General features: G+C 47.7%; 1 protein-coding gene across 1 annotated transcript in view; it reads left to right on the top strand.

Annotated features, from left to right (window-relative positions):
- The window catches only part of Polr3b (RNA polymerase III subunit B), a 103,268-nt gene extending 79,833 nt beyond the window's left edge, over positions 1-23,435 (top strand). Inside the window, exons 24-28 of the mRNA NM_001191878.1 lie at positions 7,782-7,885; positions 8,351-8,517; positions 12,712-12,825; positions 15,566-15,739; positions 22,576-23,435. Of these exons, the coding sequence (NP_001178807.1) occupies positions 7,782-7,885; positions 8,351-8,517; positions 12,712-12,825; positions 15,566-15,739; positions 22,576-22,705 (689 nt within the window). The 3' untranslated portion in view covers positions 22,706-23,435. The remainder of the gene's footprint in view (positions 1-7,781; positions 7,886-8,350; positions 8,518-12,711; positions 12,826-15,565; positions 15,740-22,575) is intronic.
- The last annotated feature ends 3,323 nt before the right edge of the window (positions 23,436-26,758 follow it).

Raw genomic sequence — 26,758 nt, 5'->3', positions numbered from 1 at the left:
TCTGAGATAATGCCATCCATTCTTAGTGCCCTCCCTCCTCCGGGACCAGAGAGCCACTTAGGCGCTCGGAAGTCAACTTTGATGGGAAGTAAAAGCTCGGGCGGGCATATCGAAGTACAGTTTCTCACTTAGCTGGTCAGCATGTTTATTTATGGTTGGCTTAGAGAGGATAGTGTATTTGTGGACAGAATTTTCTAGAATAGTTATCGTTGACTCTTAAACAAAGTAAGTCTCATTAAAAGACTTGTCTCTAAAAATTATTCAGTAATCTGCTAAGTTAATTTATTAATATTTTTATGAAGTATATCTTAAAAGAAGTTCTGGCCTTATTATCCAGAACATCTTCTGTAGTGCTGCAAAGAAGCTGTGGGAGCTAAGAAAATGTTCATTTCTCAGGCCCAGAAAACCTGAGAGCAAAGTTTGTTCATTAAACAAGTAAAAAGCCAGTTTTCCCAGAATTCCGTTCACTATGTATTTTTCTGTAGTGCTTTCTAAACTGGATGAGCGAGAAGAGCTCAGCCTGGAGTAACAGTAACATGGCTGGCACCTGGTCCTCACCCAGCTCTTCAGGGTGTAAACTGCACTTCCAGGCTACCTTCAGACACACTGGAGGTCTTCGGCCCCAGCTGCCTGATCCTGCTTGAATGTTTAAGTGGGAGGGTAGACGGGTGACTGAGTAGAGTACTGGTGGGAGCCTAAAGATAAAGGCATTTTGTCCCACATCCCTAAAAGTCAGAGTCCAAACAGAAATTCCAACAACTTACTAATGCTAGAAGTCCAGATTCTGCCCACATAGACACCTGGTTGTAAGAAGACTTCACTTAATTTGTTTTCTAAGAACAAGTGTTGGGCCTTGTGTGGCTCACTGGAGCTCTGCCCTTTCAGTAAACACACAGCTAAAGCTTAGAAATTAAGGTGTTTAGTGCTTTATGGCCTAGAATAAAAATCTCCCATTCTGTTTCCAAATAGTGTAGGCTCACCACATTTCATTAAGTTCTTGACACATTTAGCCATGTGTATTTTGTAAAGTTCCTATGGTTATTGTTTTTACAATAGCTGCTTCCAGAAGCACTGTAAGGGTTTCAATTAATCAGCCCTTTGTGTGCCTCAGACTATGCAAATTTATCACATCAAACCATTCAGCTGCTCATGGGAAAGCCGTGTAAAAACGCTATTGTCTTCTAGCGCCTCCTCTCATTTAGAGTGATGTTTTAATAAGAAAGCTAATCAAGTTTTCTTATGCATTATTTATCTGTTAACATGTAAGGAAGAGCCGAATTGAAGTTACATCAGCAGGGATTTGGCAAGTGACGTGCTAGATCTGGAAGTGATAGGACGCTTTTTGTCTTCCGCTCTCCGGCTCGCTAGGGATGATTTAAGGTGGTGGTGAGAAAAAGAAAAGGTTAGTTTGATAAGTGGAAGAAAGGGAAGAAAGGAGGCCACCTGTGGTAGCCTTCACATTTTGATTTAGAAATTTGCATTTCTGAGGCCCATAGACATGAGTTTAACTGAAGTATTTCTTACTTGATAGGAACAGTGGAACTTGAGAGCATTTTGACTGCTTTTTAGCCCTATTTAGTGCCGTATTCATCAGCAGGAAGCAGTTTCCCCCTAGACACTCCTTGAGAGTGGAATGGCCAGAACAGGCTGAAGGAAGCCGGTTCCAACCTCCACAACCACAGTCAGGGCAGCTGCTCCTGGCTGGCCAGTCATTAAGTTGACCTCTATAGTATGTCCTGCTGAGAGCAATTAGATCCTTTATAGAATAATAATTCCTTGCATTTAGATTCTTGTCTAAGGACCGTAAAGTTGCTCTCGGATATTAGCCCATCAGCTCTTCTAACACAAGTAATGGCGGATGATGAGGTACTGATTATTCTAGTATCGAGACTAACGTCCTCGGCACCATCACTCCTCCCTCCGTTCACTCAGACACGACTGCCAGCGAAGTGTCTCACCAACTACAGTGTAACTGTGGGGGAAAGGCTCACCAACTACAGTGTAACTGTGGGGGAAAGGCTCACCAACTACAGTGTAACTGTGGGGGAAAGGCTCACCAACTACAGTGTAACTGTGGGGGAAAGGCTCGCTTCCTACAGTGTAACTGGGGGAAAGGCTCACTAACTACAGTGCAACTGGGGGGAAAGGCTCACTTCCTACAGTGTAACTGGGGGAAAGGCTCACTTCCTACAGTGTAACTGGGGGAAAGGCTCACTAACTACAGTGTAACTGGGGGAAAGGCTCACCAACTACAGTGTAACTGTGGGGGAAAGGCTCGCTTCCTACAGTGTAACTGGGGGGAAAGGCTCACTTCCTACAGTGTAACTGGGGGAAAGGCTCACTTCCTACAGTGTAACTGGGGGAAAGGCTCACTAACTACAGTGTAACTGGGGGAAAGGCTCGATTCCTACAGTGTAACTGTAGGGGAAAGGCTCACTAACTACAGTGTAACTGGGGGAAAGGCTCGCTTCCTACAGTGTAACTGGGGGGAAAGGCTCACTTCCTACAGTGTAACTGGGGGAAAGGCTCACTTCCTACAGTGTAACTGGGGGAAAGGCTCACTTCCTACAGTGTAACTGGGGGGAAAGGCTCACTTCCTACAGTGTAACTCTGGGGGAAAGGCTCACTTCCTACAGTGTAACTGGGGGGAAAGGCTCACTTCCTACAGTGTAACTGGGGGAAAGGCTCGCTTCCTACAGTGTAACTGGGGGGAAAGGCTCACTTCCTACAGTGTAACTGGGGGAAAGGCTCACTAACTACAGTGTAACTGGGGGAAAGGCTCGCTTCCTACAGTGTAACTGGGGGAAAGGCTCACTTCCTACAGTGTAACTGGGGGAAAGGCTCACTTCCTACAGTGTAACTGTGGGGGAAAGGCTCACTAACTACAGTGTAACTGGGGGAAAGGCTCCCTAACTACAGTGTAACTGTAAAGGAAGGCTCGCTTCCTACAGTGTAACTGTGGGGGAAAGGCTCACTTCCTACAGTGTTAACTGTAGGGGAAAGGCTCACTAACTACAGTGTAACTGTGGGGGAAATGCTCGCTTCCTACAGTGTAACTGTGGGGGAAAGGCTCACTTCCTACAGTGTTAACTGTAGGGGAAAGGCTCACTAACTACAGTGTAACTGTGGGGGAAATGCTCGCTTCCTACAGTGTAACTGTGGGGGAAAGGCTCACTTCCTACGGTGTAACTGTGGGGGAAAGGCTCACTAACTACAGTGTAACTGTAAGAGAAGGCTCACTTCCTACAGTGTAACTGTGGGGGAAAGGCTCACTAACTACAGTGTAACTGTGGGGGAAAGGCTCACTTCCTACAGTGTTAACTGTAGGGGAAAGGCTCACTAACTACAGTGTAACTGTGGGGGAAAGGCTCACTTCCTACAGTGTAACTGTGGGGGAAAGGCTCACTAACTACAGTGTAACTGTAAGGGAAGACTCACTTCCTACAGTGTAACTGTGGGGGGAAGGATGACTCTCTGTCATCCTCCCGAGCAGTGTGAGACTGGAGTACATAGCCTGTAAACGGTGAAGTATCTACCTACTTGGACCCCGGTGAGTGAGGTTCTGATGGGTGTGATTTCAGTAGCCTTCCTGTGATGTTCAACCACAGCAAGTGCACTTATAGAAGGGTGTTAGCTTCCAGCATTCTCTCAGATTGATCTATGGGGCTGCATCTGCCTGCCTAGAGTTGTGTCCTCCTTAGAGTGTGTGTCACACAGTGTATTACTAAAATATACTGTGTGACACACACTCCAATAGAAAACCACATGTTAGTCAGTCCTCAATGGGATGTCACCTCAGAAATATCCCTTGCATTAAACACATCACCGCAGTTGTCTTGATAAGGCTCTAGCATGGTAAATTTTTTCTTTTTTTTTTTTTTGTGAGGGGGGGTTCATTTGTTTGCCTTTCTTTGAGACAGGGTCTTGCTGAGCAGCCCAGGCTGGCCTCCAACTCAGAATTCTCCAATACTTGCATTAGTGACATGAGCTACAACACCCTGATCTTTCTTCTGATATGTTAACTCTTGTCTATTTAATTTAAAGTATTCCATCACACAGATCTAACCCACTAAACCCAACAGGTCAGTTGCTATAAATATTAATTATTAGAAATACATTCTAAGAAAACCAAATGATTCATAATGCCGACTGTATTTTCTCTGGACAAACCTGTTTCTACATGATTTCTGGGTTGCTCTCTGAAGCCATAGAAATAAAGTTAGCAACTTGGTACTTGAGCCTGCAGTGTCTGGGTCCTCTGAGTGGGCTACCCAGTTGTAGCTTCCCTGGGCTCCGTAAGTTCTCTGTCTCTACCCTTGGCACTAGTGTCAATGCTGACGAAGTGATACTCTTGACGGGGCGTCATCTGCTCCTAACTCTCCCAGCTTCTGTTTTTGTTCCTCGGTTTGTGTGTGCAAAGAGTCCTGTGATACAGTCTGTGGCCTACTTCCCATTAGCCCCCAGTGAGTACATCCAAGTTCCAGAGCAAAACGTATTTGCATTTTGCTACCAGGAGGCTGTGCTATAAACAATGGAGTTGAGACATCATCAGCATAAGCAGGGGATGAAATTTTATTTTAAAATCTGAAGTGCTGTGTAAGCATTTAAGGTATGAATCGGTAATCATTTCCCCACAGCTCCCATTAGCCATGCTTTATTTGGAGCCCATCCTCTTTCCAGGGATGCAGGGGTGGGGGTTAACACACTGGAGCACACAGCATAGCATTTGCATTTTAACCCAGCACTCAAGGGACGAGACCACAACTTTCAAAACTTCTTAGTCCTGGAATGGACTTTCTGCTTCTGTTCCTTGATGAAGCACAGTTTTAATTTTTCACTGCAATAAAAGAAAAGAAACCTTCTCAGTGTGGTGAAGATTGGAATATTTCTAAACCAGAGAAGTGTGGAAGGAAAGAAAAGTATGGGGGAAAAGTGTGCTTCTAAGGTTAAGAACATTCTTTACCCCTGATGGATCAGTAAAATGCAGATTTAAAAAAATCATCTGTCTAATTTGAGATTCAAGATCATCAAATTGTGTCTAAATATTTTGTTTTAACTTCTAAGCTCATTATGGCCCCTTTGTGTTCGCTTGTATTAAACTCCATCAGCTATGACTGGTCTCATAAGCACAGTCAGTGGGGCAGAATAAGTTAATTATTTACTTGTGTCACTAGTGCTCTCCATGTAATGAAATGCACAGCTGTGTTGGATCTGCAGTTGGATGTGTAGCCCCCATTGTTCGGCAAGTCAGCAGAGGGGAGAAGCCGCCGTGATGGAGAGCCCTCGCCTCTCTCTGTGTTCTGGCTTTCTGTGTCGATTTCATGGGTCTTTTATCACTCGCTTTCTCACAAAACAAACAACACAGGGCTGTCTGCTATGGGAACCATCTTGGCATATAAAAGGGGTTTTAGAGACTCAAGTAATTTTAAGTTAGCGAAGATTTAATTTTTGGCTTACAGGTGTCCTTGGTTCAAATAGAACCAAAGCAATTCTATTATAGGACGGAATGAAAAAAAGTTCCTTGTGTATGTTTGGTTGTTTGTTTTTTTTTTTTTTTCCCCCAGAAGTGTCAGGAAAAGGCAGAAAAGAAAAAAAAAAAAAAAAACTTCCCAAAAGGAAGCTGTGCAGTAAAGATCAACCGAGCCTGGAGGAAAATTACTAGATTCCGACTTTAGGAATGAGCGTCATCTCAATGGCATAATGAGGTTGAATTGGCTCAGTTAAATGTGTCAACTAAAACCAAGGCACCAAGCGAAAGTCTTCTGTATTCCTGCCCTCCCCAAGTTCCAGCCTGCATGTCCCACCGCCTCACTCTGCTCTGAGACCCTGTCCCCAGCTCCCACTTTCTCCTGGTGGCCTAGAGGGTAAACCGCAGCCTCTCCCAGGCTGACACCAGCATCCCTGGGAGTTCGTTTGTGTTTAAAGGATCTCTGAACCCAGACTCTCCCCAGCCTTCACAGGCTCTGCTCCTTTCTTCGGGATGCCAGTTCCAACATTGTGTTCTTTGCTGTACGGTGGTGGCCTCAGGCTACTCAGGTTTCCAATGCGATCTCTTTCAAAGTAGACTTCCTAGTAACTTTCGGCCTCTGTCAGATAATTTCAGTATAGATAAGATGTGAGTTTGGAGGGAAGGGACAAGTCACATACTCTGCTTGATGTCAATTTTGGCACACAGCTGGATTTGCATATCAGGTGACCGTTTCTGTTATTCATACAGGAAAGCATTCCTGATATGGTTAAAAAAAAAACAAAACTTTTCAACCAAAATAAATATCAAAGAAACTGTTTGCTCTAGAATCCAACTCCACAAGCCCTGGCTGCAGTCTTGTGCATAGCCACTAGAAAGCAGAGTGCTAATGTTAGACAGTTGTAAATAGGCAGGCAGACTTTTGTCCTCGCTGCCTTGGCGCTTGGTGATATGCAGATCATAAAGGTTTCATGTAAAGAAGTTTGGGGGTTCCAGGGACACCTGCTTATCATGTCCTAGGTTTTAGCTCCAACCCCATAATAATTACAACTCCGTTTGTTTTAAAGTGGCTTGAATTGTGTAGAGGACAGACAGGAATGAAAATCCTGAAGTCGGTCCATTCACACACAGGGGGAAGGCGTTTTTATTTTTATTTTATTATTGTTACAGTAAGAACATCTGTCTCCTTACTCTGTGCTGTTCCCTGCAAGCCTTCCAACTCCTATATGCACTGCAACTGATCACCTAAATTCTCTCCCCACTCATCTTCTTGGGAAAAACAGATCAGTTTAGCAGCAAGCTCTCTTAAAGCTCAGAGCACTCTTGCAGCCTGCTCAGGTCTGCTGCCTCCAGAGAACACCGGTGGAGTGCGCAGCCCTGCCCCACTTCCATTCCTAGAATTCCACATCTAATTCTGGCCTTTTGCTCTAAGAGTGAATTGGCTCTTACTTTTCTTGTTGGTCTTTACAAGTTCAATCAAAGATCACTTTTCTAATGTGCTGTAAGCTATAAGGATTAAAATTCCTTCAAGCAGGTTAAGTTCTGCCAAGGAATCCCTGGCAAGGCAGCCAACCCTGCAGCCAGCGCACGCACCTGTTAGCATTTCAGCCATGCACACGGTTCCTTTTTCTTTTCTTTTTTTAATGATTTATTTATTTATTTTGATTTTATGTGCATTGGTGTTTTGCCTGCATGTATGGATGTTAGATTCCCCTGGAACCAGAGTTACAGACAGTTGTGAGCTGCCATGTGGGTGCTGGGAACCGAACTCGGGTCCTTTGGAAGAGCAGCCAGCTAACCACTGAACTGTCTCTGCAGCCCACACAAAGGTTTGTTGTCCTGGTTTAAATCCACATTTTACACATTTAGTTGTATTCAATCATTCTTTGTTGGTGGTTTGAGAATTTGCATTCCTGTGGTTTGGGCACAAAACCCAGCAGACCACAACCTCGCTGACAAGAAGCAGAAACTGTGGATTGAAAAGCTTCCGGGACGAGAGCCGGCTCGAGCCTGCCCTTTGGTCTTCGTGGTGCTCAGGGAAGGTAGGCAGGCGGCCTGACAGCAGCACCGCACCATTGTGTGCCATGCCAGCATGCCACTCGGCGGCCTACAATGCTTTTCTGCAAGGAGAGTCGTTTTGAACTGCTTGGCTAGCAGGGTTGTTGGAAATTGCTTTTGTTGCTCTTGATGGAGGCCATGGGGAGGGTTTCAGAACAGTGGGAATAGAAACAGCAGCAGGGAGATCCCAATTAAGTACTGTGTTCTTCCCTCCTGCCCATTTGCTTCCCGTGCTGTGAAATCTCCTGTCCCCCAGGTGTCTGCGGCCTGATCGTCCCCCAAGAAGACATGCCGTTCTGTGACTCTGGCATCTGTCCCGACATCATAATGAACCCTCACGGCTTCCCATCGAGAATGACGGTCAGTCACCTTTGGGCTTTTTAGCAGCACTGCTCTGAGGGAAAGAAGCAGGCAGTTAGTTTAGTTACACTGAGTGGCCCCCTGACGGATAAACGGACTCCTTGCCCTGTCCCTCACTGTCCTCTGGGACACAGAGTCCTGTGTGCTGAGCCTACCTCCATGTCTCTTTGAGCAGTCACTTCCTGTAATCTGCAATCCTGTCGCAGGCCAAGGGGCCGTGGCCACAGTGCTTAGCTCTGTACTTGAGTTTCAATATCTGAAAACTAGGGAATTCAGTCCGGGAAGTTAGTCCCACAGGCCAGGGTTCTTCGGCAGGATACCCAGGAATGCTGGTGTTGGTAATGTTTCACTATCGCTGGGTGTGGTTGAAGCTGCTTTTTCAAAACATAAGCCAAAGGCAGGGATGCTGGGAGAACTGACAGCCGGGCGGGCACTCACGTAGTCTGTCCCCTTCCTGTCTCACAGGTTGGAAAGTTGATTGAGTTGCTGGCCGGCAAGGCAGGCGTGTTAGACGGCAGGTTCCACTACGGCACCGCCTTTGGAGGGAGTAAAGTGAAGGACGTGTGTGAAGACCTCGTTCGCCATGGTTACAACTACCTGGGGAAGGACTATGTCACCTCGGGCATCACCGGGTGAGTGTGCTGCTAAACAAATGCTAGAGATCGGAGGTGAGGGCCTGAAGAAGCGGGCCAATGAGGTATAACATTCCCAGACTGCCTTAGTGGGAAGGAACGAAGCCTCGCTGCTTTAGGAAACCTGATCCAAGAAAGGCCACATTTAAGAAGCCAGATATTGAGGACCACTAGTTGTGTGGTAGGACTGTCATTTTTTTTTTTTTTTTTTTCGGAGCTGGGGACCGAATCCAGGGCCTTGCGCTTCCTAGGTAAGCGCTCTACCACTGAGCTAAATCCCCAGCCCCCAGGACTGTCATTTTAACAAGCTTGGATTTCTGCGTTGCTTTTGTGGACTACGTTAACTGCATCTGATGCAGTGTTTCCCAGACTGCTAGATTTGTGTGGAGCACCAGAGACAGTGCTTGGTTTCATACCCTGGAGCCCGGTGCTCACATCTAATATGTGCTACATATCGAAGGGACTGCAGTAAATAAAACCACAGAGCTGGCCAATTCGATTTGTTATTGGACGTGGAATAGTAGCAAACACAAGGTGATTTCCAGCAGGCCTTCAGTGACTGCCTGCCAAGCAGGTGGTTGTCTGGTTTGGTTTGGCTTTGAGGTTTTTGTTTTTGTTCTGTGTTGCCGAGGATTGATTCCAGGGCTTCATGCATGCTTAGAAGCACGCCATGACTGAGCCTCACCTCTGCCCACTGACTACCCAATTCAACTCCGCTCTGGTGCTGCCTGTCTCTGCCCCACTGCTCTCCATAGCCGTCGGTCCTCAGATACTGCTGTCTGTCTCCCAGCTGAGACATAGCCTCCGTGAGAGCAGGCTGCCATGCTGTGTCTACTGCTCGGTCTCCACAGCCTACCACAGCACCTCACAGCACAGCTTCAGTAATGCCCGGCAGGCAAATCTGAGAACCAGCGCTCAGTCATGAAGACGAGGAGGAGGAGGAGAGAGTGTGTAAGACATGGAGGGACAAAAGCTGTGCCCTTCAGAGTGTTGCACAGAGGAAAGTACACTTACTGAGTAGACCCCAAGAACTGGTAGGTGCCCACCCAACTGTTATTCCAGAAGGAGGTAGCTGTACAGCCTGAGGTGAGGTTGGACAAGACAGGGCGAAGGGTCTAGCTGCCATCTTTGAAGGACACAAGTCCATGCAACTACTGTGGATGACGAGGTCTTGAAACAGCCCACATAGAATGTACGATCAAATGGTCTGTATGGAACCCTGTGACACATAAAATACCCAGGGGGCGGAGACAGAGCTCAGCGGTTAAAAACACTGGCTGCTGCTCCACAGGACCCAAGTTTGGGATCCAACACCTTCTGGCCTCCAACCATGGACATGTAGGCACTCGCCCGTGCGCACACAGAGTGAGTGAGTGAGGAGTGAGTGAGTGAGCGAGCGAGTGAGTGACTGAGTGACTGAGAGAGTGAGTGAGTGAGCAACTGAGTGAGTGAGTGGGTGAATGAGTGAGTGAGTGAGTGAGTGAGTGAATGAGTGAGTGAGTGAATGAGTGAGTGAGTGAATGAGTGAGTGAGTGAATGAGTGAGTGAATGAGTGAGTGAATGAATGAGTGAGTGAATGAGTGAGTGAATGAGTGAGTGAATGAATGAGTGAGTGAATGAGTGAGTGAATGAGTGAGTGAATGAGTGAGTGAGTGAGCAACTGAGTGAGTGGGTGAGTGAGTGAATGAGTGAGTGAGTGAATGAGTGAGTGAGCGAGCGAGTGAGTGAATGAGTGAGTGAGTGAGGAGTGAATGAGTGAGCAAGCGAGTGAGTGAGTGACTGACTGAGAGTGAGTGAGTGAGTGAATGAGTGAATAGGTGAATGAGTGAGTGAGCGAGCGAGTGAGTGAGCGAGCAACTGAGTGAGTGAATGAGTGAGTGAGTAATGAGTGAGTGAATGAGTGAGTGAGTAATGAGTGAGTGAATGAGTAGGTAAATGAGTGAGCGAGCGAGTGAGTGAGTGAATGAGTAGGTAAATGAGTGAGCGAGGGAGTGAGTGAGTGAACCTTTGTATTAAGACCTCAGGGTCACGCTGGAGCATGGGCGAGGACATGGTGCTTAATGTATTACTATGAAGAAGTGCTCCAGAAGGGAGAGCGCCTGCCCGCAACCCGTTTCTGCTGGAAATATGGATCCAGTGCTTGTGCAGATGGCATTGATACAGGTTTCCTTAAGTAAGTCATTCTTAGGATGTTTAAAACAAAATGAAACAAAACCTCATCCTATGAAAACTCTAATGGTTTCCTTCATTTAAGTATGGTTCAGTCATGTAGTTAGGTGTCCATTTTTTAAAAAACACAGTCATCGCTAGACCTATGGCCTTCATTTCTACTCAGGAATGAAATTATCCAGAGAGTGTGCACCACCACAGGCCCCATTCAGTGCAGCTTCCTAAACATAAGTGCACTGAAAGATGCGGCAGGGCCACCTGCTGTGTGCTATGCACAGCTGTGCAGACAGCTGAGGTCTACACTGCTCCCTTGGTGCCCACATGGGTTTTCCTCTCTTTGCCATTCACCTCCATGCCATTCACTTCCATTCAGGGACGCACTGAGCCTGCTTGGGAGGGCGTTTGTGCCCCTCCACCTGCCCCCACCCATGTTCCTGATCTTAGCTAGACGCAGCAATTGCATGTATGTGGTTTACTCTGTTGGTGATGAAATAGCATTGGGTTGTAGGTCCATGAATTCTACTATGAGTTACCATCCCTGAGGACCACAGTCACTTACTTATTAGAACTGCAAAGACCCTTGGCTGACCACCTTGATGCACAATCAAAACTGAATTGGGGAGGTCATGCAGTGTCCATGACAGATAGGGACAAGAGCAGGGTCTCTCAAGGCCCTTGCCACCATGACTTCCTGGGGTGCCATTGGGCTGAAATTCACAGAGCAGCTCAGTGACTACAGCGGCCCTCACTCGTGTACTGGCACAGGAGAACTGGGGCAGGCAGGCTGGGCCAAAGACTGCAACCGCCTTTCTGCAGTTGGTGGCTTCCTCTGCTCTTCCCACTTGACCACATGCTTTGCTCAAAGTCAGCTTGTTTTTCAGACAGGCCGCTGTGGCAGGCAGAGAGAGCACGGGATCTGAACCTGGTCACCCCTCTCACTGCTCTTACCTCACCTCTCGGGCTCACTGGGCTGTCTCTACACCGTCAAAAGTAGAGGCTCAGTACACTAGATTAAACAGCGCTGACGAGAACTTCCTTCTCTTTGAGGAAGGACACTTGGGGAAAATGAAGAGCGTTTTGAAGGTGTCCAATCCTTGGCTCTTTGCTTCTGACAAGACCTTTTTTTTTTTTTTTGTCACAGCACTCACTTTTGAGATTTTTACTATATTTATTTATATTTATTCACTAGTGGGATAAGCTGTGTAGCAAACATTTATCGAGCACTAGTTGTATGCCAGGCAAGCTCATAGATGCTGGCACCACTGTGGCAAAAGACAAAGAACTGACTTCTCACGGGAAGACAAAAGGCAAAGAGACAAACTGATTATACACAAAGATGCTGGGAGCGCTACAGGGTGGAGTGGTGGAAGGGGTGGTGGAGCGTGAGGGAGGAGGGCTCCTTCAAAAGGCTCCCAGCTGTAATCCTAGCATGGGGGAGGTGGAGACCAAAAGCTTGCAGGTTTGACAGCAGCCTGGACTGTGTGGAAGTTCCAGGCCAACTGAAGCTGCACTGTTGCCAGGGCCATGCTTGTACCTGACAGAAGAGCAGTGTCAGTGTGGGCCAGGGGGAGAGGTCCTGAGGTAGAAGGTGTGATAGCCATGTACAATTTGGACTACATAGAATCTCAGAAGAAGCCATTGGGGATTCTAGAGCAAGAATATGCTCTGATTTCCGGTTTGGGAGGACTCTCTCTGGATGGTTCCAGTAGATCAGATTGTCTAGTGCTGAGAGTAGACGAAAGATCCACCTAGGAAGAAAAGCTGTTGGCCTGGTGCGGCAGGTGAAGAGGGTCATCCTGCTGATGGTGTTTCTCTGTGAAAGCATTATCTTCTCAAACAGTGGCGTGCTTCTGTAGCTTGGTCTAGCCTTGCACTGACTACAGGCTGAAGCTTGTCCTCACACAGTCGGACACAATCTCTGAGAAGACAATTAAGGAAATCCTCCAGATGATGAGACCTAGTGCAGGCTGTCTGTCCAGTTACCCAAACTCTGTTGCCTAAACCCAGTGTTGCCTTTTCTTTCAGTGAGCCCTTAGAAGCCTACATCTATTTTGGGCCTGTGTACTATCAGAAACTGAAACACATGGTGCTGGATAAAATGCATGCCCGGGCCAGAGGACCACGAGCTGTCCTTACCAGGTACAGAAGCACTGCGTGTATGTGTGTGTGTGGTGTGTGTGTGTGTGTGTGTGTGTGTCTATGTGCGTGAGTGTGTGTGTGCATGCGTGAGTGTGTGTGTATGTGCGTGTGTGAGTGTGTGTGTGAGTGCGTGTGTGAGAGTGTGTGTGTGAGAGTGTGTGTGTGTGTGTGTGTGTGTGTGTGTGTGTGTGTGTGTGTGTTGGGGCTTTGGGGGAACTGCTGATTTCTCTGTGGAGGTAAACAGTCCCAGCCAAGTTTCTGTTTCCCTTAAGATACCAATTACTTAGGTGTGTTAAACATTGCCTTGGTTACTTTCTATTGTTGTGATTAAACATAAGGAAAAGCAACTTGGGAGGAAAGAATGTAATTAACTCTTCAACTGTCAGGTGATACTCGTCACAGAGAGAGGCCAGGGCAGGACCTCAGGCAGGAACTGAAGCAGAGGCCTTAGAGCTACTTACTGTCCTGCTCCTCCTGCTGTCCGATACCTCTAAGACCACCTGCCTAGGGACAGCACCGCCCACAGTGAGCAGTTCCTGCCACATCGCTCAAGAATTAGTCCAGAAACTATCCAACAAGCTTGCCTACAGGCGACCTCAGGAAGCATTTTCTCAACTGGGGTTCCTTCCTCTCAGAAGACTCTAGCATAGGTCTAGTTGGGAAAAAGGAAAGAAAAGAAACAAACAAAAAACTAGCCAGCACAGTTGGTCCCATGTGAACTCAGCACAGTACTATTCAACAGTAACGTTTCCTTTCTTGTTTGTCCCCACAATGTCATATTAATATTAATATCATAATGTAAAACATCCCAACTTCTAAAAGTTCCGTGGTCTTTAAAAAAATTCAAACATTTTAAAAGTCCAAAGTTTCTCTAAAATTCTGAAGTGCCCTCAGTGTAAGCTCCTGTGTAACCTAAGAACAAGTTGGGTATTTCCTTCCTTCAAGAGGGAAGAGTCATGTAGAGACACAGCCAGTTCAAGGCATGGTGTCAGGGTTGTGAGCTCGGAGTTGGCAGGAAAGGAAGTTAGGACTGCTGTCAGCCTCCTGTAACTACACGTCTTCATGTGAAGAGAAAAAGTATTGGGAAAAATAAAATTACATCACAGGCCTGTTAGATGGCTCCATGGGTAAGGGTGCCTGCAGGCCTCGTCTCTCCACAGTCCCTCTCATGGACCAGGTACAGGCACACAAAGACAGGTGTCCAGTAAGGACCTGCTCCCTTATTCTCACTGAGCATGCTGTACCGGGAAGAGACTGGGAAGCCACCGTTTGGCTTGGCTTCTTAAAAGCCAGACTCAATCTTGACCATAACTTGAACAGGTGCAATGCCTGTTAAAATCATAGATGTGTGTATGTGTTTGAAAATGTTGATGGGTCTGGAGAGAGCGCTCAGTGGCTAGGAGTACTTGTCGTTCTTGCTGAGGACCTGAGTTCAGTTCCCAGCACCCACATGGGAGTTCACAGCCATCTTTAACTCCAGTTCCAGGGCATCCCACACCCTCTTCTCATCCCTAAGGACACCAGGCACACATGCAGTGCACATACATGTGGGCAAATTCTTAAAATAGAACAATCGTTTAAAAATGTTTTTAACGACTAAAAGGAAGAAGAGCTAAGACTGTCTAAGCAGTGAGACCCTCCTGGGCCAGGTGCTGTCCCCCCAGGTTCCATGTCACTGAGTGTCCCTTTCCAACATGGAGGTTGTCTGGGAACTGTTGTCTATAGTCAGTTATCTCAGGCGGCTGAAATGCAAGCACCCACAAGGAGGTGACCACCTTCACCTTGTCTGCCCACCTCAGTGAAGGGAACGGTTGTCTGGGATGGGCAGTGTTCTTGGTGATGTTTCCTCTACAGAGGGCCCCTTCAGACCTTGTCTCGGCTTTTCATGTGTAGCTTTTCTTTCTAACCTGCTCTTTGATTGTCACTGTAACGTCCAGCCACAGCAGGAGCAAGTGTTAACACTTCAGTGTATGTTCAGACACTGTTTGCTGTGTCATGGGAAGTCAGGAAAGTAGCAGGCTTTGGGGCCTGCTGTACTCTGCTCTCTGCAACTTGGAAAGGAAAGGTTTGTTTGGCTTATAGTGTACAGTCTGTCACCTAGGAAAGCCAGGGAAGCCACAGAAAGAAGCAGAGACCATGGAGAAACGCTGCCTGTTGGCTTGTTCCCCCGGTTGCTCAACGCACTTCTTACACAGTAAAGACCCTTCTGCCCTGGGATGGCACTGTCCACAGTAGGCTGGGCCCTCCCACATCAATCAACAATTAAAAAACAAAATAGCCCTCAGACATGCCCACAGGTCAGTCTGATGGAGGAGGCATCACTTCATTTGACACTCCCTGTTCCCAGTTGACAAAAACTAACAGCACAGAGACCTTGCAAGCGGTACTGGAAACCCGAGTTTCTTCCAGTTTGGGTCTCTTTCTTCTCTGCTTCTAAGTAACAGAGTACATCTCTAAAAATACTCAAAGATAGCGCCCTCTGATGTGAAGACTGTAGCAGCCTAATAGCAGTGGCCATAATGTGAGAGTAATGAATGCTGACCCTGCTATCTGGGGATTATATAAATAATATAGCCTTATGTCACATGATAAAGACGTACAATTACAATTTTTTCCCACAATGATAGCCACCAGAGCGCCCTTTTGAAGCAGTTCAAGGCCACTGTCAAAGCCGTGCTCTTAGTCCGCATGTGATACCACCTCCCTTTTCTGTGTCTGACGTAGTCTGCTCTCTTCAAAGGCAGCCCACTGAAGGGCGATCTCGCGATGGCGGCCTGCGTCTTGGAGAAATGGAGCGTGACTGTTTAATTGGCTATGGAGCGAGTATGCTTTTGCTGGAGAGACTAATGATCTCAAGTGATGCCTTCGAAGTTGACGTCTGTGGGCAGTGTGGACTACTTGGATATTCTGGCTGGTGAGTGGACACCACATGTGGTCTCTCAGACCACATCCCTTGGCCTAGGTAATGGCTTAAGGACTGCTCTGGACCAGACTCAGCTGCTGTGCAGCCTTTGCCTGTGATCACTTGATGCCCCCAGGCCGTGTGCCACCATCCTGTGTGCCACCATCCTGTGTGCCACCAGGCCGTGTGCCACCAGGCCGTGTGCCACCATCCTGTGTGCACCACGTTGTGTGCCACCATCCTGTGTGCCACTATCCTGTGTGCCACCATCCTGTGTACCACCAGGCTGTGTGCCACCACACTTGTGTCCATGCTTCTATGAGTTTGAATTTGTATGTTGATTCTTTAATGCTGCATTTATACTGCTGTAATTGAAGCCCCTAAATAGTACAGACTGTAATTTTATAATATCTCAGAGGCTGGAGACATGGTGTGGCACTTGTTGTCCAGATCCTGGGTTCAGTTCCTAGCACCTACATGGTAGCTCACACCCATCCATAACAAAAATCTCAACCTAAATTAAAGGAAGGAAGGAAGAAAAGGAAGGGAAGGAAGGAAGGAAGAAAGAGAAAGAAAGAAAGAGAAAGGAAGGAAAGAAAAACAAAGGAAGGGAGGAAGGAAGGAAGAAAGAAAGAAAGAAAGAAAGAAAGAAAGAAAGAAAGAAAGGAAGGAAGAAGGAAAGAAAGAAAGAAAGAAAGAAAGCTAGCTAACTAGCTCGCTCCTTAGGAAAAGTTGTACCGAGAGCCCTTACTGCTAACCTCAGACCCCCAAACCACATTACCCCATATCTTACAGCAGCAGAGCTAGGACTGAGACCTGGTGTGTGTACTGCACACACCTGGCGGATACATCTGACTGACTGTTCCACAGTGCAGTGTCTGTCTCACCTGCTCACCCAGCAGACATCGAGTGTCTGTTGTGTCAGAAGCAGTTCTAAGTCCAGGAGTACGGTAGTGCAGAAGACATACCAGCCCCCTGAGCTCCACTCCACAGCTGGGAGGTGCTTAGTGAAAGACGTGACTGCGCGAGCTCCCGTGCACTGTGGAATTGCCAGTATGTTCATTATGCAGTTTACAGGGCTGCTTCAATCTCCATGCGGAGTCGGGTGTCTGAAGGCCGTCTTAATGGGCGTTGCTCCCCGGGCCTGGGTCCGATATGTGCCGTATAGCTGTAGCACATCTCGTTTGTGTTCATGCCGATTTTCCGGGAACAGAAGCGTCTGCTTAGGGCTAGTCGGCGTCTGGAGCCCTGTGGTCCCCATGTAGCTGACAAAACCTGTGCTTCCCAGTTCCTCCTCGCTGATGGATCAGAGGCAAGGTCTCGTGGGATCTCAGATAGATGTTCCAGGGACAGAGAAGAGCCATGGTACCCTCTGCTGCCCACCTCAGCGGCCCTACCCAGAGCCCCTCCTTCTCAGATGGAAGAGCGTCTAAGGAGACATGACACTGAGAGAGCATGGCTGGGCCACGGAGCACATGGCCACCTTCCCCAGACTCCCCCAGAGCCTCTGTACCGACCTCTCAGCCTACCACTGCTGTTAAAAGCTGCGCTGCTTGCTTACACCAGGCAGGTCACGGATCTGCAGACGGCGGGCCTGGCAGCCCGAGCATATGCATGCACGCGTACATACGTACATACACATATACACACATATACACACATACATACACACATATACATACACACGTACATACACACACATACACACACATATACATACACACACATACATGCATACATACACACATACATACACACACATATACATACACACGTACATACACACATACATACACATACATACACACACACATACATACACGCATACATACACACATACATACACACACATATACATACACACGTACATACACACATACATACACATACATACACACACACATACATACACACACATACATACACACATACATACACACACATATACATACACACACATACATGCATACATACACACATACATACACACACATATACATACACACGTACATACACACACATACACACACATATACATACACACACATACATGCATACATACACACATACATACACACACATATACATACACACGTACATACACACATACATACACATACATACACACACACATACATACACGCATACATACACACATACATACACACACATATACATACACACGTACATACACACATACATACACATACATACACACACACATACATACACACACATACATACACGCATACATACACACATACATACACACATACATACACACATATACATACACACGTACATACACACATACATACACATGTACATACACACATACATACACACACATACATACACGCATACATACACACATACATACACACATACATACACACACACATATACACACATACATACACACATATACATACACACGTACATACACACATACATACACATACATACACACATATACATACACACACATACATGCATACATACACACATACATACACACACATATACATACACACGTACATACACACATACATACACATACATACACACACACATACATACACGCATACATACACACATACATACACACACATATACATACACACGTACATACACACATACATACACATACATACACACACACATACATACACACACATACATACACACATACATACACACGTACATACACACGTACATACACACATACATACACATACATACACACATACATACACACATACATACACACACACACACACACACACACACACACACACACACACAGATGAACCTGATTTTGTGTTTGTTAAAGAGCAAGGGGACTTAGAGCACAGTGTACACTTGCTAGCTCAGTGACAAACCTTTTAGCAGATTATCTTCTGATTGCTGAGGGGATGAATTGATGAGTCCTGCTTATGAAGTTAATTTGGACACTAATGGAAGAGGTGGCCACATTCCGGTCCATTCTTTCCTTAAGGTCACAGAGATAGTCACATTCTTAGGAGAGTAAGCCGAGCCCTTTCTTCTGTCAATGAGAAGGGGGTTCAGTCCTAGGATGTCCATTTGTCTTTTGAAATGCATATGGAGCATAGTGTGCACTGTATAACTAAAGGGTGGGTGTGGGGCCCCAGAAAGAGTCCTGGATTCCCTTTCCTGTCTCCCCTGCCCTCTGACGGGATGGGAAGCCGTGAACCAGGCTCCCGAGGCTCATGCCTTTGTCTGGGTGCTGGATGCTTGAGTACACTGCCATGGGCAGGAAGGCTCCACAAGCTGCTCCATCTCAGTCAACCTCTGCCTCTGCTGCCTTGGTCCCTCTGTGTTAGCTCCCTGGCCGCTCGCAGCCCCGGTCATGGGTTCAGCGTGCTAGCCTTTGAAAGAGCTGGATCAGGTGATGTCTCTGACGTCTTTATCGGTGGCCTCACAGACTTGATCTGTCTGTCTGATTGCCCTACTTATACCCTGTTGCCAACAGTAAAAAATGCCAGCCCCTTCTGCAGTCTGGCCGCCTCTCATGTGCCGCTCTTGGCCAAACAGTATAATGATGCTGTCCTTTTTCCAATCATTACCTGGTCTGTGTGCCCAGCTCGTGGGAGGGAGCAGGCACAGCTAGTCGGAGGAAGTCGCCCTTTAATAAGCTGCACAATGGAGGCTGGGTAATTAGAGCGGTTCAGTACCTTGGAGCAGGCCCCCGTGGGTGACTTGCACATTAGTAAGGCATTGCTATGGGGAGGTTTACAGCAAGACTGTTGTTCCTCAGAGGACCCAGGGCAGAAGTCACCAAAGAGCCCCATTAAGGTAATTAGCTCATGGAGGACGCGCACTGGGCATGGGCCTCACATGCAGCCACGGCTTCCTCTTGCTGCTCTCTTCCTAGAGATCAGTTTAATTTTTTTTGCTCTTGGTCAGGTTTCTGCCTTTTGCAAAGGCAGACATAGAGGAGAAAGCTTGGGTGTGTGTGTGTGTGTGTGTGCGCGCGTGTGTACGTATGTGTGTGTGTGTGTATGTGTGTTTGTATGTTTGTGTGTATGTATGTGTGTGTGTCTGTGAGTGTGTGTGTATGTGCATGTGAGTGTGTGTGTATGTGTGCATGTGTGTATGTGTGCATGTGTGTGTATGTGTGTGTGTGCATGTGTGTGTATGTGTATAAGTGTGTGTATGTGTGCATGTGTGTGTATGAGTGTGAGTGTGTGTATGTGTGTATGAGTGAGTGTGTGTGTATGTATGAGTGTGTGTGTGTTTGTGTATGTGTGCATGAGTGTGAGTGTGTGTATGTGTGCATGTGTGTGTGAGTGTTTGTGTATGTGTGCATGAGTGTGAGTGTGTGTGTCTGTGCATGTGAGTGTGTGTATGTGTGTGTGAGTGTGTGCATGTGAGTGTGTGCATGTGTGCATGTTTGTGTGTGTGTTACATTGGAATGTTTTGAATCAATACACTAAGGAGATTAGTGGGTTCTTCGACTATGAATCGGCACATATGGAGATTTTAACTAGATTAACTGCAGTTGGAGCCACCAGTGATACACAGGACAGGAAAACCAGTTACTGCAGTTCAGTCTGCCTCCCCAACTTAAAGTGATACAGGAGGGTGATTCCTGACCCACCCAGGCACATTAAAAGCATGTCTTGATTCTAATGCATTAAAGAAATCTTTGAGCAGTCTGTTAAGAAGTTTTATATCGCTGAAGTTTATACCATCAGTGTGTCTGCTGTCGGCATGGGTGATGTCGCCTCCTTCTCCCTCCTGGGCCCACAGGAAGCTGTGTCTCTGAGGTCACCATGTAAATTCTCAGCCTCAGCACTTGCTCCCCTCCTCTAGAATTTAAAGTGGGAAGGATTATGGTGCTGCCCACCTACCTCAGCCCTGGTAGATGGCAAGGCCACCGCTGCAGGTTTGAAGCCAGCCCGGTCTCCTCAGTGTATTCAAAGGCACACCAAGGTCCCGTGTTAAATACAGCACACATACACACAAAAGCAAGAAAACACCTGCACTTTGCTGTCTGTAGAAATAGCCTTTGCTCAAAGCTACAAGTGAGGGACACGGGCTTCCCCTTGCCCCCAGGGGATAACCGCTTGTGACAGCTAAGTGACTGTCGCTGGCCCGTGCCTGACCATCCTTATGTTTACTTACTTTAGAAATCATGAGCCCTTCCAAGATTCTGAGAAGAGAAGAACGTCTAAATAGGAACCTTAAAAACAACAACTTCATGCGGCCTATGCTGGCCTTGAATTTGCCTCTGTCCCCCAAGTGCTGACTTACAGGGCTGTGGGATTGCACCACCACGTCAACCCAAATACACACACGTTTTCCTTTTTACATTTATTCTTAATTTTTGTCTATGTGTATTAACATACAACTGCCAGAGGGCCCTTAGGTCAGAGGATAATTTGTCAGACTCAATTCTGTCCGTCCTTTAGGTGGGTCCCAGGGACAGAACTCATTACATTTGGTCACGCACCCACTGAGCCGTCTCTCCCCCCACGTTCTTTCTCTTTTTAATATGTATGGCTGTTCTGCCTCCATGTATGTCTGTGCATGTATGTGTGTGCCTGGTACCTGTGGAGGCCAGGCAAGGGTGTCAGATCCCCCTGGAAATGGAGCTACAGAAGGCTGTAAGCCACCATGTGGGTACTGAACTGAACCCAAAATCTTCTGTGAGAGCAACCAATCTTCTCACCCACTGAGCGTCTCTCCTCCCCTCTTTACTTTTGCATTTTCAGAAGTCTTCAAACTTGGATGTGTTTCAGGGCTTGGGAATCCCTGTGAGGCCCCCTCCCTGGGTGTTGTTGAGCTGATGGGAGTTTTCCTTCCACCGTATGTCCTGGACATCTCCCATTTCCATGACCGAGTCTCTGCCATTATTTTGACTATATAATGTTCTTCTGTACAAACGTCTGGATAAGAACCAGCTGCCCAGCTGGCACTCGAGGAGTCTCTACTTTGTGATCTTGTTAATAGCCTTACTGTGCACATTTTTCAGAGTGAGATTTTGCTTTTACTGTAAACCCTGGAAAAATAATTCACTTTTTCCACAAGGGACCGTCTATAGCCATAGATTAAGACTAAGAGGGTTGGGGATTTAGCTCAGCGGTAGAGCGCTTGCCTAGGAAGCACAAGGCCCTGGGTTCGGTCCCCAGCTCCGAAAAAAAAAAAAAAGAACCAAAAAAAAAAAAAAAAAAAAGCCTAAGACTAGTTTGTGGCCCCTCTGGAAAGAAGTAGGAGGACAGAATCTAACGTGTAGTTAGCATATTGGACGGGACCCAGACTAGTGTACAGGTTGACTTGAGTATTTGTGTATATGAGCATGTATTTCTCAGAGTTTTACAGCGGCAGCTCACTGTAAACACTGACAGACCAGTCCTGAGGGCCTGCTGCTCCTGTTTCAGCCTATTTAAAAGGCTTCTTTTTCACTTTAAGTGCCTCGGTGGTGGGAACTAAATGTTTTTGTTGGTCATGTTGCCGAGAATAATAGCGTACAAAAACAACCCCAAACATATGGGGGTTGGTGGGGTCAGCAGGAAACTCATCTGGCAGTGAGATACTCCAGTTTCCAGTGATTCTGATTGCTGGGATGTTTTTTCCAAACAGTGTATCAGCAAATGTTTTCTCTTATGAAGAGAATGTTCTAGAAATGTAGTTAATGGACTCCAGTTGGAATGCTTTTAAACTGCAAGAAGTGCTTTGCACCATGCTTGATTTTGCATCCACCAATGTTCCTTTACTTTTCTGAGCCATCAGTACGTGCCTGACAGTGATGGGGGAGGAACGTAGTGGTACTGTGTGCAGGCCGTCCTCCCCGCCCCTCTGATGCATGCTGACTTGGGTTTCAGGTGTCACTACTGCAAGTCCTCGTGCCACGTGTCCTCCCTCCGCATCCCATATGCCTGCAAGCTGCTCTTCCAGGAGTTGCAGTCCATGAACATCATCCCCAGGTTGAAACTGGCCAAGTACAACGAGTAAAGACGTGCAGTGCTCACGAGGAGGATGTAGTCTCGGCGACCTGTGCAGCCAGAGGCAGAGGGCGCACGGTGACTTCTCTGCTCATTCTGCTTCCTGGAGAACGGCGAGGGCCAGCAGCAGCTGAGGTCCAGAGGCTGGCTTGACACCTTGGACCTGCATCCTCGAACCGCAGGAGGTGCTGGGCCCCACACAGCACAGCACCGTGTGGAGTCACACACAGATGGGCACAGGCTAGAGAAAGTGCCAACGCCTATTAATTTTGTCGTTTGTTTGTTTGTTTGTTTGTTTGTGTTGAGTTGAGTTGGAGCCTCACTCTGTATCCCAGGCTGGATTGGAACTCACCCCAATCCTGCCTTCGTCTTGCACAAGTGCTGGAGTCATGGATGTGAGCCAGCATATCTGGTTTGTTTATGTTATTATGTTTTAAAATTTACGTATTAGAAAAATCTTCCTCCTTAAAATCCCCCCGACGTCCTCTGGTTAGCAGAACTCTGGGTTCTTGTCAGATGTGGAGGAAGTAAAGAATCATTTGAATTGGGACTAAGACGTTACCTCAGTCAGTCACGTGCCTGTTGCATATCTGTGACCTGAGTTCACCCCCAGCAGCCCGTGTAAGGGCTGGACATGGCACCTAACACCGTGTAAAATCCAGTACTGCGGGGTGGCAGTGGGGAGGAGACAGGCAGGCCCCTGGCGCTTACTGACAGCGCATAGCCAGTCCGTGCGCTTCAGATCCAGTGGGAGACCCCATGGCTTAAGTGGACAGTGAGTGAGGAGGACCCCAGTGTCCCTCTGGCCTCCACACATACATACAGAGAATGGGTAGATTTGTGGGCACAACTTTTGCTGAGGAAGGCAGCAAGTGACACGGGTGAGTCTGGAAGGCCGGCGGCCACATCTTGCTGTCACACGCTGAGACTTTAATCTTGATGGAATGTGATCGGTGCCTTTTCAGAGTCTCCCTTTATCTACTTCCTTTTGGCCCTCCGGGACAGACACCTGGTCATTCCCTTACTCCTGTCCAGTCCATTCCTGCCAGGATGGCAGTTGTCCATTCTCTCAGCTTTTCTTAACTGTAGCATCCTGAAGCCAGATAACTGTTTATACTGAGTCAGAGTCCCAGAAGCATCCAGTGATGGCGCAGGCTACATTCTCCTGCCACACCAGCTACGCTCCTCAGAACACTGACCATGCACACCCCGAGAGGGTCAGACTCAAGTGTGCAGAGGCTGAGGAACGTGGCGACTACAGATCTACTCACCCTAGGCTCATCCGGATGAGTCACTGACCTGAAGACTCAACCCTGTTTTGTTTTCTTCACAATAAAGATGTGTCGGTCAGAGCGACACTCTGTCTGAGAGGTGACTATGAGTGGGCAGCCTCTGTGCGCCTTCAGACACTCATGGGTATTGTGAGTCAGAGCAGAGTCAGACAGACGTCCACATCCTCCCCGCAGGGTTGGTCATCCCTGCAGATCTGCCGCCCCACTCTCCTTACTCATGGCCCCTCCTCGTTACTATACCGGGGTGTGTGTGTGTGTGTGTGTGTGTGTGTGTGTGCTTGTTGGGCCTTCAGAAGGACTTTTTTTCTTGGATGATCTCGCCTGATTCTACCAAATCCATCCAGGGCTGTTAACCCTGCAGTACCAGACCCATCCCATCATTGAAAGGTTGAGGCGTGTTCTAGGTTCTGACACCAGGACATCTGCTCCGCCCTTGGTACAATGCACTGTGCTACGGCTACCAGGAGCAGGATGTGTATCTTCTTGGTGGAACACAGAACCCAGGAGAGGTGGCCCCAGCCCACGGTCAGACCACAGTTAACCTCGTCAGTGTTGCTGTCACACACTCAAGATCTCAAAGCACTTTCCAGGGTGATTAGCTCCCTATTACAGCTAGAGAAACCGAGGCAGAGTAGCCAACCCACACCACACACCACACTACCACAGGGGGATGACAAGAGCTTCAAAACCTCAGGCTTGTGAGGCTTAACCCATGGTTCAAGGACAGTGGTCTGGTTTAGAAAGTCAGATGTCACTGGGTGTTACGTTTCCTGTAGATGAACATGGTCAGCCACCCCAGGCACTCGTGATCACCTGACTGAAGGAGGAGTTTACAGTTCTTCACATGAGAGCGAGCCAGGGTGCAGCTCAGGGGTGCACCACTTGGCTGGTGCCCCCCGTTCTGTGCCCAGCGCTTACACAGTTCCTTAGTCCTAGGGCAGGCATGTTTTACGTTAGTCTAGGTCCATTGCCTCAGCAGCTACCGATTAGATCCTATTTATACCAAGGGTGGGGAGTTCTGACAGGCAGCCCACGACCTTTTCCCCTGAAGGATTCTAACGGATTGGGAGAGACATGGGTGAAGTTGGAGTCTCACCCCAACACCCACCCCGACGCCACCTCTGCTTCAGCAGAGTCATGAGGCTGCAAAGACAGAGTCTCAGCCGTTGCCAAGGTACCCGACTGGACAGGCGGACATCCCACGCAGGAAGATGGGTCAGCTCAGGCTGCGGGGTGGCAGAATACCACAGGAGGGTGGCTCAGATGACAGATTGGTTTTCTCAGTTACAAAGGTTCAGAGCCCATGCCGGTCTGCAGGATGCTGTCAGCCAACCCCCTGATGGCTTTTCTTCCATGCACCCTCAGAACACCGCTTGGCCTCCCCTTAGAAGGACACCATCCCTGCTGGATTAGCATTCTGTTTGTCTGGTATACTTTAGTCCCTCAAAGCGTCTGTTCTTGGGACACAGAACACCGACAGGGCTTCAGCCTCAGAAAGCTGAGGAAACCGCTCAGTCCTTTGTACCCCTCAATACTTCATTGCAGCACAGGCAGAAGTGTGGGGAATTCCTATCCAAGCCTCGTCACCAAAACAGCAAGTCCACTCCTAGACGTGTAGCCAGTGGGAAGTATGGTGGTGTGTGAGCGGGTGTATGTGTGTGGGTTTGCGGGTGTGAGATCAGTGTACACTGTGTTCCCAGCAGCATTGTCCTAGCCCCTGGTTTTACATAACTCCTGCCCACTAACAATATCATAGCGTACAGTATGTTCCCCTGGTGGAATATTATGTGGTGAAGAAGAGGAATTGCTATTACATTTAGTATCAATCATTCATCTCGCAAATTAATTACTGGAAGAGGTCCCAAAGATTGCATATTTCATTGGTTCTTTGTGGCCTTTGGTGATGCTGTGAGAGCAGGTCTCACGAAGTCCAGTCAGCCTCAAACTCTGTGTAGCCATGAGTGGTCTTGACTTCGGACCCTCCCACCCTCACTCCTCAGTGCTGAAGCTGCAGTACACCTCGCCCCCTGCCTGGTTTAAGTGGTGCTGGGGATCCAACCAGGGCTTGTCGTGCTAGGCGAGCATGCTACCAGCTGAGCCAGGTTCCCAGCTTAGAGTCGGGCAGAATTGCTCTGTGACGTGAAGCCTCCATGGTGGTTCCCTGGGCAGTGGGCGGGCGGCTGAGTGGAATGTGCTAAGGTCCTGATGGTGGTGTGCATTATGTGTGCGTTTGGTAATTCCTCACATTATATATTCAGGGCTGCCTCTCCATGCCCGCTTCTCCCTCTCTCTGGGGATAGCTGGCCCCTTGTACACCAGGCTGGGCTGGAGGGAGGGAGGCTTGTTCAGGGCCTCGGTCCACAGTGAGTTCATAGGCAAACAACACACACAGCTGGGAACGGCTTCGGAGAGCTGGTTCAGTTTACTGGGGGAGAAAGGGTAGTTATGGCCCTGGGGAGGGGGCCAGGGCGTCTGGGTAGCAGTGTTGGAAGATGCCTCATCTACATACTGAGGGGCTGTAGTGTCTGGGTGAGGTAGGGGTGGGGAGACCTTGTAAGATCAAACAAGGAGTGAGGCCTGATAACTGTCTGGGTAACAATTTTTTTTTTAAATAAAAAATTGTATTTACTTAGAAGCATTCAGAATGCCAACAAAGCAGCCACATTTTTTTTTTTTTTGCAATTACAGAGTGGTATTCAGTTAACAGAACAATCACCTTCGTATAAGCTGCATCAGAGATGATTGAAAATGAAAAAAGAAACCCAAAAATA

The sequence above is a fragment of the Rattus norvegicus genome, chromosome 7 (genome assembly GCF_036323735.1).
Source record: "Rattus norvegicus strain BN/NHsdMcwi chromosome 7, GRCr8, whole genome shotgun sequence".
In the NCBI taxonomy this organism is placed as follows: Eukaryota; Metazoa; Chordata; class Mammalia; order Rodentia; family Muridae; genus Rattus; species Rattus norvegicus.
Note: the sequence above shows the minus strand (reverse complement) of the source record. Positions and strands in the feature narration are given on the sequence as shown.